Here is a 19,684-nt window from a genome sequence, read left to right as displayed (position 1 = left end):
GATGTGTGTAAAGCCTAGACAATTCGGGTGTAATGGGCTTAGGTCTCCCTCATTTACAGGAATGTTTTCTGCTGGTCCCTGTGAAGCTACACCAATGTAACATGGGATGCTCTTAATGCTTCTCTTGAATGTATATCATAGAATCATAGAGTCATAGGGTTGGAAGGGACCTCTGGAGATCGTCTAGTCCAACCCCCTGCCAGAGCAGGGTCACCTAGAGCAGGTTACACAGGAACGCGTCCAGGCGGGTTTTGAATGTCTCCAGAGTTGGAGACTCCACCACCTCTCTGGGCAGCCTGTGCCAGTGCTCTGCCACCCTCGAAGTAAAGAAGTTCCTCCTCACGTATGCTCAAAATATTTATTCATATCCTGTCCTGAAGAATTTGCTCCTGAAATGGAATTTCTGTTTCAGTTTTGCTGATGTTACACGGTATTTTCAGACGTTGAGCCTGGCGGGATCCTAGGCCCAAGGATTCCCAGTGGGAATGCCCAGACCTTCACTACAAGCAGAATTAGGTTGCCTGTGTGCAATTACATGAGATGCACTCTTCCCTTTTGGTGACCCTCTAAACCCACCCTAAGGGTAGTGTGAGGACCAGTTCCAGTACGGCCACAGCAGCCGCGGTCTCTGCTGCCCATGACCTCTCTGCTTCCTGGCCACAGCCCCTCAGGTCCAGGGCACATCAGTTTCAGTCTCCACAAGCCAGAATTTGTACCTGCTTTGTTCTGCCATTGCTCAGAGATAATGTCTGAAGGGGAACAAGTATGGAGTGATAGTAAATGGCTACATTGCAGCTCTGAAACACAAGCCATCACTCAGGTAATGTAAGAAAAGACAGCGCAGAGGAAAGATTTAAGGTCCAAATGGCCAAAGCAAGTGCATAAATCAAGGCTTCCAGCTGAATCTGCAGCCAGGTTTTATGCAGATTTTGCACTTCTGTTTTTAAACTGTCTGAATCAAATCACTGCAACTCCCTGTGTGGACACTTCTTAAACTGCTTATAGCAACCAATTTATGTCAGAAAAAGTACATAAGCTAAATCAGTTAATCTGCTTTTAAACTGTTTGAGGAGCTTCAAGCAGGGATTTTCACCAGGGAAATTGTTTTAAGCCCGATTTCAGGTAAACCTAGTCTGTTAGTGTCTATGGGCAAGGACTTCGGTGTAATTCGTGACTGTCACAATTTTCACCACTCGCTATGGAAGTGAAAACACCACCTGTTAATCTTTTAATTTTTTTTTCAGTCTCTTCAGCCAGTTTCTCTGCTTCTTCTTTCAGCTGCTTCACTTTTTCTAGTGTTACTTTTGGAGGTCCTTGGACTTTTAGCTTTTCTTGAAGAATGATGTACTTTCTTTTAACGTCAGCAAATTCCTGTAACAAAATACCATTACTTAGTTTAAGAGCATCTCATAATTAATCTGGCATACTGAAGCAAATTTGTATATGTTCTTGAATATCATCATTGAACCAAACTTTAAATCTCTCATTCTCTTAAATCTAAAAAAAAAAAATAAAAATGTCCATAATGAGTGTACCTCGAACAATGCTTTGCAAAACTTTTTAGAAATCAATTAAAACAAACCGACAGTGGAGCAATCTAAAGGGGAGGCAAGGATGTAAATTAAGATTTTTAAAGTTTATGCTGTTTTTACTTCTTTTAGTAGGGCTTTTCTGTAAGTTTCATTTTGCCATGAGGCATAATTCAAATTTAATGAATTATCTGTAGCAACATTGGGGGTTTTTTTACATTTTTGGCTATAGTAATATTTACTGGCTAATCCATTCCCTGCTGATTTAGGTTGCTGTTGAGGCTGCAGTTTAGATTTTGACTAGGTTTCTTGTAACCTGGAAGTCTGGTCATGCTCCAAGCTTGCACTGTGGATGCCTGGTTCTCCTCACAATTTTAGCAAATTTCTAGCTGCAGTCTCAAAAATTGGAGCTACTGGAAAGCACCCAGCCAACCAAAAACTCCAAGTAACTCCCACAGCAATTTTCTCTGAGGGAGAATGGCATGGGATGAATGGCCAGGCTGCTTCCATCACTCACATATTTTAATATCTGGTTTTGTGATTTGTTCTGCTGTGTTTACATGTGCCCATGGTAACATGAGTCTTATACACAGTGCAAGGAAAAATGTCACTGAGTAGCCAGAGAAATGTGTATGTTTTCTTTCATTCAAGCAAACAGAAGTGTTATATGCCAGAAGCCTTAAAATAAAGAAGAAATTATTCTTAACCTGTGACAACTTACACTGCATGGCATAGGGAAAAAGTTAACAATTTTGAGGAGAGCAGGGTAGTACAACTACACTGAATCAAAAATACTATTAAACATGGAGGGAATCTTGTTTCCCTTAGCATGTGACAGAAAGGCTTACTTTATCAATATTCTGGGCTTGTTTGTGTGCTGCTTGTGCCCCTGCTCTTGCCTTTGTAGCTTGATTCTTGTTCATCAGCATTTTTGCCTGCAATGTGGTGATTTCATCTTCCATCTCAGACTGTTTCGCTGACAAGTCATTTAGTTTGTCATTTGTCTTGTTCACTTGGTTCTCAGCCTAAAACAGAGCAATTGAAGGCTGTGGTTTCTTATGCAACGTCTCTCCAGCTTGCAGAGTGTGATAATGAAGGAGATTAATGTCAACTGATTAAGAAGAGACCCTTAAACATTATGGAATCAGTATCATATCTGCGCCACGTTCTGGTTTTATTTATTTAAATTTACATTAAGGAAACATTGAGATGAAGTATCTTTTTCTAAAATGTATGGAGTAAATAAATCAAAATATTTACAGCAGGATACCTGTGAGATTCGTGTTCTGATGCCTCGTATTTCTTCATTTAACTTTATGAAGGTGTTTTTGGAGTCTCCTTGGGACTTCACAACATTTTTTAGTTTATTATTAATTTCATCCACAGGCGGAAGAGCTTTAGCTGCTTTGCTAAAATGGGAGAATAGAAGCGTGTGTAGTATCGTGGTGTAGAGAGCAAAGCAAGAACATGTTTCAGATGCACCCATGCTCACGTGCAGAAATGTTCCCTCAAGCCCAACAACAACCGTTAAAATTGTGGTTTGTAAATTGGCAAAGCAAAACCTCAGTTAGGGACTTTGTGTGGGAGCACATGAGCTGCTGTGTTAAAGGTGAGGCTGGATGCTGCAGGCTGCCTGGTGGTACACGGCTAGTAAGGAAGGTGGACATATTTTCTCCCTCCCCAATTCTTGTTTGTTCTTTCTCACCCATATTTAAACCTCCCAGTGAACCAGATGTAATGCTCCACTAGGTCCAATGTGGAAGTAAGTAGCTGCTTTGGCCTCTTTGACTCAGCAGGCAGAGGAGCCGAGAGCTGGCGGGAGCTGCCTCCCTCCAGCATGTCAGCTCCCGCAACCTGAGCGGTCATGGCTTGTTCCTGCTGGAGAGGCCCCATGCAAATGGCAGGCTGAAATCTGCTGTCACCTGAACCTTTCCTCCAGCGTTACTAGGATACTGCCTGGGGTAGGGAGCAGCCCTACTGTGCACAGTGCCACCCCAGCTGGAGTTGGCACATCAGTATGAGAACACCCTACTCACTTGGCTTCTTGTGCCTCCAGCAGCAGTGTTTGAGCTTCTTCCCTTTTTCCGTTTCTCTTATTTGCATTCAGTTTGTACTTCTCACAGTGGTTCATAACGCGACGGATTTTGCCAAGCATGTCCGTGAGCTCTTGTGGAGTCAGGGGAAGGTTTATTTGCAAAACATAATTCGCCACCTTCTCAATGTCTTCTGGAGGCGCACTCTCATCTGCAACAGAAATGGAGCTGCGGGTATCCTGAAGCAACTCCTTCCTCCCAGTGAAATGTAAATGATCATTATGGCTGCCTACCCTCTGAGTTATGTGGGAGAATAAAGCTGACAGGCACAGCGAGGGGGTAAGAGAATTATCTCCAACATTTTGTAATTTAATATTATGCTTCCAGGTACTGCTGTTAGCGTTGTCAGAACTGGCTAAAATGAGGATTTGAACGTACTTTGAACTGGGTTATTAAAATTCTGATGTAGAACTGAGCCCACAGAAGGTTTTAAATCGGTGCACGGCACAGCTAGATGTGTCAGAGCCCATTTCTCCCTTGGCCCCCAGATCAAAGAGGTGCTGGAGAGACTGGGGTGTGAATGGAGCTTTCCAAGCCAGCCAGGGGGTGTAATCCCTTCCCTGGAGTCGCCACAATATTGAGAAAGTGGTTCCTTTGCTGGTTAATGAGAAAGGCTAAACTACGGAGGGAACTTGGGTCAGACTCAGATAGACTCAGATAGGATGGGAATTTACAGTAGAAAAAACATATTTTGACAGCTCCCCTTACAAACGAGCTTGTCCTGGTTCTTGGCTAAGAGGCACAGGCACAGAGAGTTAGAGTAGTCAATGCCTTGTGAAGTCTCATCATCGCTTCTGTTTTCTGCTCACTTCCCTTTGTAGACAAGACTTTGGGTGATAAAACAGATGAAACAAACGTTTGTGCTAACGCTCCAAAGTAACTCACCAAGAATTAAATAAAGACATTTATTGTGCAAACAGTAGTGCATTCCTGAGAACTATTTTGTGTAGAAATATATTCATCTAAAATTACCATTCACATCAATGTAGAGTACAGCAGATTTAATGTAACTGCACGCATCTCAGCTGTTACTGTTCTTCAATTTACAAAACAAAAATTCATGAAAAAATGCTTCTATAATTGTTAGTAAATGTCATATGTCTACTAAGAAACATAAAGGAAGAGACAAAGGTGGAATTTTCAATTGCTATCAAATAAAAATCTAAGAATCTTAAGGACTTAAATGGAGATTTTCTTCCAATTCAATAAAATAACTTAAATGTTCCCGACCAAAGGAAGTCCTCTGTCCTCTGCCCTTGCTCCCATTTGGATGTAGAGGTATGAATGCCAAAGGACTGCCAACATGCAATCCTTAGAAACTTATGAGATCAGCTACATGCAAGAGATTAAAAAAATCCTACCACATTTGAACTCCTTTGGTGTGCATCTGGTACAAAAACTTAGGGTCCTTAGAACATTTTTCTGCAATTGTGAGGGTGGAAATGTTTTAGGGTATATATGGTGGTTCTGTTATTTTTTATCACAGCTGTGAAGTTCTACCAGAATCCTTTGATTCCTTGAGTTACAGCTTTACAGAGATGATGGAGTGGTATGCGTCCTAATTCCCACGCTACCTACAGAGGGCCTCTATTTATGGGCCTGGAAGAAGGGGGTGGAATAACAATTTGAGGATGCATTGGACATGCTTGGTCATTATATATTGTATGAAATTATCTTAGTAGTCCTTTACTCAGATAAACCAGGAACTGAGGGAATTACTTGTACGCTTCAAATTAAGCAAAATTAAGCATAATAAAAGATGACAATCAGAATGTAACAGATCTATTGGAAAATTAGTACATAGTATGGTGACCTGGGAGAAAGAAGCACTAGAAAAAAAGGGTATGAAACGATTGCACAGATCAGGAGGTAGACAAGAAATTTCACGTGTATACAGCTAGATAATTTTCTGGCCATCTATTATGCTATATTATATTGGAATATATATTAAAAATCAGTCAAAAAGAACTTTGCATATTTACCTAACAAGAAGTCTTTCACTTTTCCGATGAATTTCTTAGCGATCTCTCCATCAACTTCAATTTGATTCTTAGCCCTCTCCAGTTGTCCATTAAATTGTGAGCCTTTCAACTTGGTGTCTTCTGCCATTTTTCTAATGCTTTCAACCTGGAAATATTATTAGAAATAGCAGTGCCATTTTCTGGAGGTTATCAGTCATTGCTTGGTAAATTGAGCTCTGACACAAAGACAATTTGGATCCAAGCCTCAGCTGGAATCACTTCATGTATCTTTGAAAAATAGTAGGAGACGCCTTTGGGGAACTCCAGAAGTTGCTACATCATGGCCTTCATCTGGTCTCAGAAAAGCCTAAATCAAGCATTTTTTTCTTTCCACAACCACTGCTAAACCACAGCCCCTTCTGTTTCTAAAAGAAGGTTCTGACTGTTATTTTCTGTTGCAGTACTGCAGCACATCAGTGATACGATTCAGTACAGAAAAGGCACGTAATTTCATTTGCCTTTTCACATTGGAGTTGCTGTTAAAAATACACTTAAGAGTACACAAATGAGGAAGGTAGAGTTTAAGGCTTGTCTTTAGAAGTTACATTTTGCCATTAAATTAGTATTTGTGATAATTTAAATGACAGCTTTAGATCAATCATTGAATTCCAACGATATTTTGCTTTGCTAGGGGCTATGCCTTGCTTTAAGGAAATGCACAGGTACTGCATCTCTGCAGTCTGCAGTCTAGAGGGAAGGGATCTGCTGTTTCCCCATGCAACAAGAAAAATGGTATTTTTACTTCTGAAACATCTCAAAATTCTTCATATTATCACAGAGCTGCCTGAGGCTTGCAACTGCCAAAGGCAGTGTCCCGGCAGCCTGGCGCTCACCAGCTCGGCAGATGCCTTTTGCTGCTGCCCCTCAGTGTCCTGGGGTCCCAGGCATGTGCCCCAATTGCTCATTTCTGACCCGGTTAGCTGTGATGCAGAGTGTCAAGTGCATTTTAAAAAGAGGAAATGGATGCCCTGGCACCCTGCAGGGACAGGACAAAGCCGCAGCAGAATGACATTTCTGTTGGAAGATGTGTTTTGCCTATAACTGTAACAGGCATCATCTCTGTTAGTAAGAACAAACTGTCTTTACTGGTATTTTGGGATTTGTCTGTTTTGTTTCCTTGGCACAGGTTGCATTGGCCACACTTTGCTTGAGTTATTTTTCAATGCTACTGTGCAGTACAGACGACTACTTGATGCTCTTCTAAACATCACCGAGGGCAGAAAAGTCTTGAAATTATTTGCAAAAATTATTTAATGTCAAACATAAAAAAAAGTCATACGAAGTTGTATAAATAGAGCTTAGTGCTATGCACAGCAGTAATCCCATTGCAATAAGCATGGGCCATGCTCAGGCAACTGACAAATGGTGCCATTTGAATCTTTACCAATAAAAATATAGACAATACTAGCCTGATGTCACCAACTTCCATAGGCACAAGGCCCATGACCCATGAGATCTTGGCAGCTGTCAGGAAGAGGAAGGCATAGCTAGAGCCACAGTCTCTTGGTGGGACTGGCACCTAATACTCCTGGTACTGAACCATGATAGGTCTGTGATGTTGGGACAGGGTCCATCGCTATGTCACTGCTCTTTGTCCAAGGAGCAGGTGAGTTTTTGTAGATTTGTGACCTCCCAAATTTCATCCTCCATCCATTTCACTGAACAGATGTAGGTTTGATATACAGCACCTGAGTCTCAGGTTCCCGTAGCAGAGTAGTCAAGTTATTTAGCAACACAGCAGTCTCCTCAGCTTTCCTGAAGGCATCAGTGGAGAGAGGAAAAGCTCCGCTGCAGTTTGGGCCACCACACTGCCTGACTCCCTGACTGTCCCGGCACAAAGCTCCCCCACAGGCTGCTGTGACACAGGACTGGTCTCCTGGAACACCACAGATCTGCAATAAAGGAAGATGCTTATGTCAGGACTCCTTTGGGGGACTGAGATACACTCCTGGGGGGAGGAAAATGTTTGACATCATGTGAACATTGAACATAGGATGTGATTTTCCCAAAAAGATGGTGGTCTCGTCTCTCCAAAGATGGGTGTCGCTGCCAGTTACTGGTCCCCTGACCTGAAGGATGCAACGTCAGCCCGTGTCTCTAAGCATCCTTGTAGGAGCCATTTGTTGGGCTCCACATGTTGCACTGAGACCCTTGCTTCACTTCTGTATGGCAAAAGGGCTGAAACTGTCCCCTGGCCATATCCAGCCCATGGGTCAATGGCTTGTTCTGAAGGATCCAGATCACCTCTCACACAACACGGTACCATGCCTAGCCCTCCATATAGTTTCACACAGATGTTGAGACTAAAGGCCTAGATGGAGGATCTCTTCCAGATCTGGCAGGGATGGCTGAAGGTGCTATCAGGTATCCATTGCTGACCTGCAAAAAGACAGAAATTCCTTCCTCTCCCATGGGTGATGCAAAGGATATGTGAGCACTCCCCATCCACTGCAGGGCAAAGTTGCTCTGCTTAGTTTAAGTTAATGATGGAGGAGGCTGGGGTTAATCTTTCTGGTTGACAATGATGTCCTCTTGAGACTAGAGAGTGCTTAAACAGTTCCTTGTGTTGGGTCTGCCCTGGGAACAACGGCTTCCAGAAGGGTGGTAGTAATCACAGCTGAGAAGTGCAGCTGCTTCTGATGTGACTACATGTCTGTGCCGGGGAAGTGTCATTTTCCAAATTTAAAAATGCATGTAAGCACCCTTTAAAAATAAAACCTACTAACAGCATCAAAAAAGAGATTTTTGTTTAGTTCACAATCAAAATTCACAGCGCCTACCTTTTCATTCAAGTTTTGGATGTTGGAGCTCTTGATCTTCCTGAGCTGTTCCAGGACATTGTTTGCTTTCAAGGCCTGATGGCCCAACATAGCGAGCGCGTGGTTCCTGGTGTACTCTGAGTGTCTTACAATAGGAGTTGTCCCACTGGTCTTCTGTTCTGCCAGCAATGATACTTCAAAGTGTTTCCTAATGTTGCTGATGGCCTCTGTAGTAGCAGAAATAGGGTTTAGTACCGACTGTATTTTGCTTGCATTTAATTCATGTATTTATGTGAATTCCGGATAAATGGTGAGTGACGGGTGATTCAGCTTGTTGTCACTGGTGTTTGATTTGAGATGGCAGGAAGGGACAGGAGCTGTCATGTCCTTAGTCAAGCTTTTTAATCCTTTACTCAGCCAGGTGCCAAACAGGAATAGTTATTGATGCTCATAAAACCTGCTAAAATAGATGCAAATACAGTGGATCTCATGTCATTCTCCAGAGTCCAAAGTGTATGAGAAGCCAATGGAAGATACAAAAGTACGAAAGGGATCCCATTAATGACACAAACTGCTACTGATTTGCATTCATCAGTAGCTCATTCATTGCTGCTGTTGTTGATTTGATAAAGCTCCTGTCATTTATGCTGTTTTGAAGTTTAGGCAGGAGAACTGTTTCTGACAGTTATAAAACCTATGCAATGATCGGCGCTCTGATTCTGAGTCAGGAAAGCATTTGTCCTGTTGGTTCAGCATAGTACCCAAAAGTTAAATGGTCTGCTGAACTAAGGCCAAAATTTGGATTACAAATGGAAATTTATGAGGTTTTTTTGGCTCTGGAAAATCCAATTTCAGGGTTGATGCATTAAAAAAAAGGCATTTCTATGATAAGTTTGTAGGCCAAGCAAAAAATACTTTCCAGCAAGAAGCTTAGTGTAAGCTTTCCATTAAGCAGACTCGAAAGGGTTGGAGAATATTACATTTTTTGCAGGACTTGGGCCTTTTGCAAAACACGTAATTTAAAGCTGCTGCTGTCAAGGCTTCCCAGATCTCCAGGGAACTTGAAATTGTCCCCAAATCCCCAGGCAGAAGTATGTGCAATGAGCCAAAACTGATGTGTCAGCAGTGAAAAAGCATCAGAGGTCATTGATTAACATCCCTCTTTGTGCTGGTAACCAACTCAGTTACTAGTTGAAGTCAATGACATGGCACTCATCAAGTCCTGTGTGCTTTGAATCAGGCTCTAAAGCCCTTGGCCTTGCTTTGATTGAAGCTGAACAATGTTTAGTTATGGTGTGGAACCAGGGCTATTTATTTTATCTTGTAACTCTTGGAAACAACGTACAGTTTAAAGTTAGCTCCTAATACAAAATACCTGGCAAGAGGCTGCTGTAACTCCGTATCTCAGCCAGAGACTGTTTTCTGTGCAACAGTTCCATTGCAGGAATATTTTACAGTGGTTCAGCTCTCCATTAAGTGGCCCAAATGCATTTTTCACGCTTGGTTTGTGATGTAGCTGTAGAGCTTCCAAGTTCCTTTACGTTAAACACAGCGTCTTAGCACAGGCTTGATTTACAGCCTAGGAAGCTGTACTCACTGCATTACCATACCACGATGGCTGCAAAGCCAGGGGCAAAGGCTGGAAACCCATAATTTAATGACATCTCATGAAGTGCAAACATTCTTTTAAGGATACTTGTGTAGTTTTCTCCAGTGATTTTAATTCATCAGGTAGGAGCCCACATGTGTCTAGGGCACAAGTGCCAAATGTGCCTCGGATGGTGTACGTGACCATATCCTGCTCTACCCTAGCAAAAAAGAGAGAGGAAAAAGCAGACAGAGCCATACCTAGTATGTGCTGCTGGTCCCAAAATGAAGATGGGGTGAGGGAGCCAGGCTTTCTCCCAGATGTCAAAAAAGCTGGTTATCTTGAGGGAAATGTTATTTCTGTGCTGTCAGATGCTTGGTAGCAGGACCAATGAATATTTGTGGCCCTGACCAGAAATTCATCTTAAATTCAAGGTCTTCCCCTCCCCACACCCCCGTGTGCTTTTTATAGGGTTGTTTATTCATCTCCTGAGGCCAAAAGACGAAGCGGGTTTGGAACATGACCAGAGAGCACCACGGATGCTTCAGCTGTGTATCCACTGACCTCCCTGGGATTTATTGTTTCTTTGCCTTCCTGCCTTTCTCAGAGTCTGCACAAGACTCACTTGAATTGGGAAGCGGAGCCTGGAGCCTGGGAGAGCTGTGCTGACTGCTAACATGAGGGCCTGAGCAGATGAGCCGGCCCTAGAGGCACTGCCAAATACAACAGGGCAGAGGAGCCCTAAATCTTAATCCCTCTTTTCCCCTCGTCCTTTCCCTCGGCTTTGTATTCTGTTGACTTTTCCTTTTTTTTTTTGCTCTTGACTAGAATGATCTTTTCCTTGCCTGAACAAAACACAGAGGAACTGTAAATGGGAGTGCATTGCCTGCAGCTTGTGTCTTCTGTGGTGCACACCTTATCTTCTGGGGGTTTGTTTCTCGGCAGCCATCTCTTTGGAGAGTATACTGCTGACAGTCTCCTGACATTGTGGATGATCTAGCATCTGTTTGAGATCCCTGACTGATATGTCCCCATCGTTCTCCAGAAACAAGTCTGTGACATTATCATTACTGCTATTAGCAGCTGATGGAGACTATACTTAGCTCAAGCACAGACGGTGTAATTCTTTCAAAAATGCCAAGGAACTCAGTTCTGACTTCACATTTTTTGATGATGGAGAGCTAGTTCCTTACCACACAAAGTCATGTATTTTCCCATGGGAACACTAAGAAGTTGCACTATGACTCTCTGCTTTAATTAAACAAACCATTGCTGTACAACATTCTTTAAGTATTGCTAAGAGCAAGAGGAGTTGGAAGTGGGGAAAAAGTCCATTGCTATTCTACTGTATGATCTGCGAGTCTGTACTGTGAAACGGGGGTGGCTTTTAAACCCTGATGTAAACATAGGGATTCATAAGACTTCTGACTAACGTGACCCTGGCACATTCATCTGAAATTTAGGATGCTAGAAATCATGGCATTTTAAGATAAAAGGGAGTTTGGAAAGTCAGTATAACACGTTGTTAGTATTTACATTTTTGAGCTACCATAGGAAGCTAAAATCTAGGGCTCTTTGAAATATTGTATGGTTCAATGGTGAGAAAAACATTCTGAAATTTCACAGAAAATATTCACCTATTTAATTTAATTGCTGGCTGCCTTACCTTTGAGGTTCAAGTAATGAAAACTTTGATGCAGATGTATTTTCTGTTGTAGAAGTCCATACACTAGATCAGCTTCTTCTCCGATGTCTTCTATGTTCTTGTTAAGGTCAGGAAACTCATACAGCGTACTGTGAAGGGGATCCATTTGTACAACTTTTTCTCTGAAAGAGAAATTGCAGTTATGCAGAAGTCAGACCAAATTGTTCTTAAACTAGAACTGAGATACACAATATTTTAAGGAGAAGAGAGAAATTTCTAAATGAGCAGAAACATATACTTGTAATGGCTTAGTTAGAAAACCTTTAGGATGAACTGGAAAATTCCAGCATTTAAGTATATGGCTATGGGAAACAGATAATATATATAAGGACTATTTTGTTCACAGATCTATTGAAAACAGCGACTTAGTAGTTCCGCATCTCTGAGCTGATCAGAAGTGGGACTTGATGTCCAGGGATGGCTGTGGAGCCCAGGGAAAGACTGCTTTCTCAAGCAAGGGATTTTTTCAGGGGCAGCTGAGCCCTTACAGAATGTAGCCCTGAAAATCCTTGATGCCTGAGAGGGCCTCCAGTGAAAGAACAGGATGTCTCAAAATTCTTTCAATTTCGGAAATGGCATCTTCAAAGGCTTTGAAGCGCATGTCACAGATGGGCATTCGTCCTCCTTTATCTTCGAGATTTGCAGCAAACCTCATTAACCCCTGGACAGTCTGAGCGAGGGCAGCAATTTCAGTGTCCCACTGGTCAAAACAAAGATGACACTGATGGCAAGAGGGAAAGTTTTTCTCAAAGCCGCGGCCACACTGGTCACAGAACCGGCCAGTGACGCCAGCACGGCAGTTACACGCGCCAGTGGCTTTGTCACACTTGGACTGGCTGGTTCCCTCCGGGTTACACTCGCACACTGCAAGAAAGGGACAGCAGGTTATATCCAGTTGTTCCTTTTCCATGGGATTAATGCATGCAAAAAGTACAATCATGCATTTTAAGAAAATAAAAGCAAACTGATGTTTGAGTTAGAGCAAAGTAGACTGCCTGGCTAATGGCTCTTCTTCATCTCTAACTTCCATGGTCCCATCATAACCATAGAAGGAACAATATAGATAAATAATATCAACATTTTTATCCATCTTATACACACAAATGTATGTAAAGCCTGCTTCTCTAGATGTATGCCCTGTCTTCCCTATGAATATAAAAAGTAAACATTTCTTTTGAGGCAGTTTCTAATCCAGTTGTCCCCACATAGTAATACTTACAAATGCAATGCGTCTGGGGATTGCCAAAGTAATTCTCCTCACATTCATCGCAACATCTTCCGCTGTAACCTATCTTACATGGACACTGGCCTGTAAGCTGTAAAGACAGTTAGGATTAAATAACTTCAGACTCATATTGTCCCTATGACTTATGTCATATAGCTGCATGGGGACTGCGGTGACACTGCTTGCACACAGTCTTTGAATACACATGGTTTATACACCAATACAGGTTGTATTGGCCTACATTTCTCATCTTCCTCCTGAAGGCTGTGAAAACAAAACGGACTTTACTAATATGAAAGATTTTGTATGTCCCAGTCTACAGATGCTCTTTGAGAACTCATCCTCTGACTATGATTTGAGAGAGAATTCTTTTCCTTTGCAAAACAGATTAATTTCTTCTTTTTGCTGGAGCAAATTACTCATCTTAACATTTCAACTTTTAACTACATGATATATTAACTGTAACTGAAAACCTTGAGGGTACATTATGTACGTTGCCCTAGTAAATTTATTTTGGAATTCAGCTGTTAAACTGCAGCTCTGATAACTGGTACAGCTCAGAAAAGCAGTAGTAGTTCTTTGAGGTTAAGAGCTACATTTGCTAGGAAAAATAATAAATCCACTAAATAAACTGTAACAAACAGAAAGCATATTGAAAGGAAAATGTAAGAGCACACCAGCAAGAGCTTGGGATAAGCTCTTGGTGCTCCGAAGTCAATAGCAAAATTGCTGTTGACTCCATGGGACCACAGTTTCACCTCTTTTTTATTTTTCCTACATTCTAGCCTTAAAAAGTGGACAGGAATTAAAGATGAGAAAAGGTACTCTAGCAGTCTGATAGACGAGGCATGATTAATGTAATGGCCACAGCTACTACTTTATGAAAATAAACACTTAAAAAAATACTCATAAGACTCTTGGGTCCAAGCCTGGACTTCCTTCTTCCCTATATGTATGTTTACAAGGCAGTTTTTTCCTATGTGACATTTTCTTACAAAGTATTTCTAAGATGCCACTTGACAAAGAAACACGCAGGCAAAGAGAAATTGCTTACAAGCAGAGACACATTTTCAGAACAGCACATTTGATATAATGACTCAAAGCGTGATTGCACCAATGGCAAACTTCCAAAGACTTCTTGTTTTCAAAGAGCATGACAAAAAACTATCCTCATTTATAGGAGGGTCCCCACCTTGCCATGCCAAAACACCACTACCCCAGTTCCCAGAAAGTGAAGTAATTTTCTTGCCTGGTTGCACTGATTGCTTTGGGAGTTTTTTGGATCACAGTCACAGATCTGACATCCTTTTCCACTAGCCAGGTCCCAGTAGCCAGAGGCACACTGGTCGCATGTCGCGCCCACCACGTTGGGCAGGCAAGGGCAAGCTCCCGTGGCTGGGTCACACAGACATACTGCATCCCCCCCTGGGCACATGGCAGGGCGAACACCCGCCAGATTGCATGTGCACCCTGGAAAAAGAAGGACAATTACTAGAGCAGACGATAATATAGACAGTTGATGGACAATCGGAGCTGTATATAAAGCGTATGTTGTAGGTTTACTTCTAGTAATCTTGAACACATTTTTAATCTCATACAGTTGACCTGTCTTTCTATAATAGCTTATATATAGCTTTGAGCAAACTTACTGGGAACGTTCTGTACTTTTAATACAAGCACAAAAAATGAAGGCGTAATGAATTTTGAATCTTATTAGAATGAAATGTTAAATATGCTGGGTAAGGAGAAGGTGATTTACAGTAGGCACTATCCAGCGTGGGAAACCCCAGTAAGCCAAGTAAGATAAGAAGCCTTCCTTATGAGGAGCCAAAAGTTCTTGCTTAACCATTTCTAATGGACATCTCCAAGAATGAACAAGGAATGGGCTTGAACAGTATGTTAGAGATTCCCAGAAAAAAAGTTTCTTGAAAATACCTATAATCGTCTGGCCTGTAGAAATTAGACCCTCAGTCAGGCACATTTGTGAAAATAGTCTTTGAGGAATGTTGGGAAGAAACTGACGCCTTGCTTTTTCTTACAGTCCTGCCTTTCTGTTAAAAGTGCTGAGCTATTGACAGTGTCATGGAGTCTATTGAACTGCCTGAACAGGGTCATTCTAGCCACCTAATGAAAATGTCTGGTAAGGCAGAGAGCTCAGCAAGGGATCATCTGGTTAACTGAGCATTGCTTAGTTGGCATCAGCCAGCAACATGGATAAACAATTATCTTTGATTCCTTTACTTTTGATTCCTTCCTGAGTGGGCTGAATGCACATTTATTTTTTTAAGAGAGTACTGATTTCATTTCACAAATGAGTATTTCTCAGGAGTGATATTCAGTATGAGATTTAGTGAGACTTGGATGACAAAGAATTTAATAGATGCCATATTAACAGTTATTTGTATCACTGCATAGAAATATATTTAGTCTTCTCATATTTTGCTCCATTGATCTGCTTTAGTTTTACTGTCCCTCCAAGGGCTAACCTCTCCCTATAGACTAATTTCTTTAAAACTTTTCTTCATAGTAAGACACAGTTGCAGAGCTGTTGCTTACTTACTCTGACAGTTTTGATCGAGGGCTGAGCCAAAATACCCTGGTTTGCAGAACTGGCAGTTTGCTCCATGGGTGTTGTGTAAACACTTGGTGCATTCCCCGGTGACCCTGTTACAGGACTCTGGGTCTGTCACATCAATGTTGTTATTGCAGGGACATGGCACACAGTCAAGCCTGGGGCTGCCTGGGTTTTTGTAGAACCCACTAGGACACTCGTCACACTGATTGCCTGTCGGAGAAGAAGGTAAAAATATTTGCTGGCTGATGGGAATTCAAGTGAAACGTAATTTCCAGTAATACTGTTACAAGATTCAGACTGTCTGTTCAAATGCACATTTCCAATGGAAAATATCCATCTGTTGAGACTGTTGCCCTTTAATCCTATGATCAGTTTAAATTACATCTCCCACACTGAAATCTGATGGAAATGCAATCTCCTCATCCCAAGTCATTTTTACCAAGGAAGTCTTTTCAGCTGGAGTAAATAGGTACCCTCTCACACAACACCTCCAAACATCTTTTTCCAGCAAAGTCTTTTGAATGGCAGTAGTCAGGGTTGGCCATATTTGTAGGATTTTCCCTGGGGCCTTCACCCAGATAGCAGCACGGGAAGGTGGGAAGTGCCCTTCCACGGAGCAACCTAGAGCCCAGCAGACCTGCCCTCACTTCCGTAACACAGTGGAGGATCCCCAGGAGATCAGACAAGCTCTGTGACACTCTGTCCTTGCTTGCTGGCATTACAATTACTTCTGCATACCATCCCACTGCCCACCCTGATCGGGGTGCTACCTCTCTGCATCTCAGAAAGCTTTCTGGGCAGACTGGTGTTGCTGGGACCTCATCCATTGGCTCATCCTCAACCAAGGACTCTGCTCATTTGCTGTGGTCCTCGGGACCAGAGCCCTTCACAATCTCTGAGGAAGTGAGCTCGGTGCCACAGAGGTGAGCAAGAGCCTTGCTGGGAAGGAGCAGGAGGAAGGAAGTCCGGGACTGAGGATTGTGGTGGTTTGTGAGGACAGAAGTCCCCTGTGTCATTTTGGGCCCACAGCAATTACTTGAGCAAAACTGCTCTTGACTTACAAAGGAACATGGCCTAAGTAAAGATGACAGCATTGGTTTAGTTTTTGGCCGCGTTTACCATTAGGGTTTGCTTCCATCACTGGAGATCTTTCTAATGCCAAGGGGGAGGGAAATATCTTCAGTTTTCCCTGCAGAAATTCAAGCTAAGTCAACAGGATCTTAGGAAGCAAGGCATCAGTTTGCTGCACAAATATCTGCATTTGAGACAGCTGAGAATGGAAACCTCATTTCTACAGTGACCATTTGAACGGTGAAACAGTCGCTTTTGGGAATAACATCAAAGCAAGATTCTTCTATATGAGGAAAGATTTTCTCTGATTGGGAAATCTTATCAGCTCTTTTTGATGCCCTGTGCTTTCTGATTTGGGCTTCCAACACCTGTTTTTCAGAGGTAATGAGCAACTGCAGTTCTCCCTGGCTCTCCCCACCAGGTTAATGTAGTGCCCCTGGAAAGGAGAAGGTTTCCAGACTTTGCCATCAGATTAATTAATTGCTTCACTGTATCCACATAGATGACTCCCTTTTTCAAACACTAATTGCACAATTCCCACTCTTCTCAGTCAGGACTTCCCACCTAATTTCAGTAAATTTGAGTGTTAACTTTTCTTATCTATCTTATTACCATAACCTCACTTGTCATTTCTGAACAGAGGATGGGCAGCCGATGGTCATTTTTCTTTCTTACATTAATTTTAATAGAATCAAATCCTTATTTTGCTTCGTACCTGAATATCCCTCGAGACAATTGCAGACTAGTTGTGCAGAGTGGGGGTCCTGGTAACAGGAATGTGCAAAATATCTATTGCTTGTAGGTGCCCCTGGGCACATGCATGGGCGGCAGGGTTCTCCGTTCAGAGGGTTTCCATAATAGCCGTCCATGCACCTGTGAAAGCAGTCAACACAAAGCAGCAGAAATTATCAAGTGCTCCTTTCAGTCCCTGCAGGTGAATCAATTTATATGTATGTATAATTAATTTAACATTCTGGGTCATTGTAATGCTATCCCATTAATTGGTACAGATATATCAAGCTTCGAAGGTGTTCTAAAATGGAAAATCAGAGCTGAGTTCCCAAAATCTGGAGAAAAAGAAAAAAAACAGTTTTTTTTTTCAAGGAATATTTCTGTAAGACTTTCACCTACCCTGGAACAATTTTAATCTAAATGATAATATATACGTATGACATACCACACATGCTCTGCCCAGGCAGCTAAAAGGTGCCATGTAAAAATTCTGCATATTCGCCTATCACTGCATATATTCAACTAGTTTCATACACACACACACCGAGAGTGATTGGCATGACATTATAAAGTCCTGGCATGTGCAAAAAAGCAACAATTCATTCAAAGCACTCAGAAAATATTGCATGTTTTAGATGCAGCATATGTATTAAAATCAGACGTACTCTGTCTGACACGTTCTGCGAACCTGGGGTGACAAGGTGATGGCTGTTTCAAGACAGTGGTGGCTATGCTGTTACCCAGGCAGGCAGCAGGTTTTGGAGGCTCCTTGGGGGTCCACCCACCATCATCACCCTGCCCACCACTGCCTCCCTGTCCCAGCCCCCTGTGGCCCCACAGCTGCAGCAATACAGCAGCTTCTGAAGCATCTTCAGTCTTTGATCTGCTTTACTATGGCACATGGGAACACAATTCTCTATGTATACAAGCAGACTAAAAGTCTTGGCTATTTGATTATCCTCACCCTGGGGTCTGGAGCTCCTGCAGAGGCAGAGGGCAACAAGTATTTCAGTCTCCCATTTTTAATCTATTTGCCACCTACAAGCACAGTAGCCAAAGGCTGTATTGTCCAAAAGCAGTGCAAGATAAGTTCAATAGGTTTCATGGGGAAATCCTCTTAAAAGTGAATGACAAGGTACAATCCAGCCAAACTAAACTAAACAGCTAATGAATTTAATTCTGACATCCGTGTTGAACTCTGACACTGCTACCAGTACATAGAATAAAAAAGAGGAGCACTGTTTTCAACGGAGCTGGAACACGTGGGAAAAGTCATTTGCTGGTCATATGGAAGTAACATGAACCACTGAACAGGGCATGTTTATTCAAGAACCTCAGAGATAATTGCAGGTATTAAAAATGAGTATTCAGCACAAGGTTAGCCTCTTGTCAATTTAAAAGCTGACAGGAGTCAGTGTATCTCACATGCAGTGCTTTGCACATGTCTCCAAGCAGATGGTGCCATGGCACTCACGTCTCAAATGTCCTCTTGCGGGGAGCCCGCTGCAATGCTGTGTGCATGCCTTGCCTGCAGTCCTCCCAAAGGCATTACACGCACCTTCCCCACATGCATTTGCTGAACAAATAGGTACCTGCCATTCAGCATCTGCGCCCAGTTTAATCCTGGGTTTAGGTATGTGTTTCCAGTTAAGGTCATTGATGCATTCATGGGGATGTAGGTGGCCCCCCATCTAGACACACGTTTCATAGAGCACCAGTATTTGTGTCAGCTTTGCAGCATTGCCCATCAACTTGCCTTTCACAGTGGCTTCCAGCCGTGAACTTGCGGCAGTTCAGGCACGCTCCAGTCACTGGGTCGCAAAGCTCCGCATAGCCATTACATGGGCAAGGACGGCAGTGGGGAAATCCAAAATACCCAGCCAGACACCGGCTGCAGCGCTGACCATCCACCTCCCGGCGACAGGAGCACTGCCCCGTCACCTGGTCACACAGCGTGCTCAGCGAACCTTGCGGGTGACACTCGCATGCTGGAAAACAATGAAAGCAAAGCTGCGTCCTGAACATATTCCCACCAAAGCTGCTCATCGCTGACACTGCTTGAAGGCAGTGCAAGCAGCGGGGATGGAAAATTTGTTATTTATGGAAACATTTTTTGTATTGCTTCACACATAATTGTGGATTCAAAGACCTAAAAAGTTGGGGTGTGCATGAAGAGCCAGATACTGGTGCTGGTGCTGGCTGCCAAGTACTCACCGTAGCAGCCATGGAAGCCAAAGCCGTAGCTGCCCGCAGAGCAGGTGTCACAGCAGCGTCCCACGACATTGGCTTTGCACTGACACTGACCCCCCAGTTTACTGCAGCTGGCGTTCAGTGACCCTTGGGGATTGCACTTACACGCTGCCATGGGGAAAGAAAATCAAAACAG

The 19,684-nt window shown here is 42.7% G+C and overlaps 1 protein-coding gene across 1 annotated transcript in view; it reads right to left on the bottom strand.

Moving 5' to 3' along the window:
• The window catches only part of LAMB4 (laminin subunit beta 4), a 43,431-nt gene that overhangs the window by 620 nt on the left and 23,127 nt on the right, over positions 1 to 19,684 (bottom strand). Inside the window, exons 21-35 of the mRNA XM_054188053.1 lie at positions 19,513 to 19,656; positions 19,055 to 19,286; positions 17,282 to 17,439; positions 15,481 to 15,705; positions 14,170 to 14,390; positions 12,915 to 13,011; positions 12,184 to 12,559; positions 11,657 to 11,817; positions 8,424 to 8,629; positions 7,332 to 7,535; positions 5,605 to 5,749; positions 3,566 to 3,773; positions 2,800 to 2,938; positions 2,378 to 2,554; positions 1,218 to 1,371 (exon numbers count right to left, since the gene is read on the bottom strand). Coding sequence (XP_054044028.1) covers positions 1,218 to 1,371; positions 2,378 to 2,554; positions 2,800 to 2,938; positions 3,566 to 3,773; positions 5,605 to 5,749; positions 7,332 to 7,535; positions 8,424 to 8,629; positions 11,657 to 11,817; positions 12,184 to 12,559; positions 12,915 to 13,011; positions 14,170 to 14,390; positions 15,481 to 15,705; positions 17,282 to 17,439; positions 19,055 to 19,286; positions 19,513 to 19,656 — 2,847 coding nt within the window. The remainder of the gene's footprint in view (positions 1 to 1,217; positions 1,372 to 2,377; positions 2,555 to 2,799; positions 2,939 to 3,565; positions 3,774 to 5,604; positions 5,750 to 7,331; positions 7,536 to 8,423; positions 8,630 to 11,656; positions 11,818 to 12,183; positions 12,560 to 12,914; positions 13,012 to 14,169; positions 14,391 to 15,480; positions 15,706 to 17,281; positions 17,440 to 19,054; positions 19,287 to 19,512; positions 19,657 to 19,684) is intronic.

The sequence above is a fragment of the Rissa tridactyla genome, chromosome 1, assembly GCF_028500815.1.
Source record: "Rissa tridactyla isolate bRisTri1 chromosome 1, bRisTri1.patW.cur.20221130, whole genome shotgun sequence".
NCBI lineage: Eukaryota > Metazoa > Chordata > Aves > Charadriiformes > Laridae > Rissa > Rissa tridactyla.
This window is presented reverse-complemented; position numbering and strand designations above follow the sequence as displayed.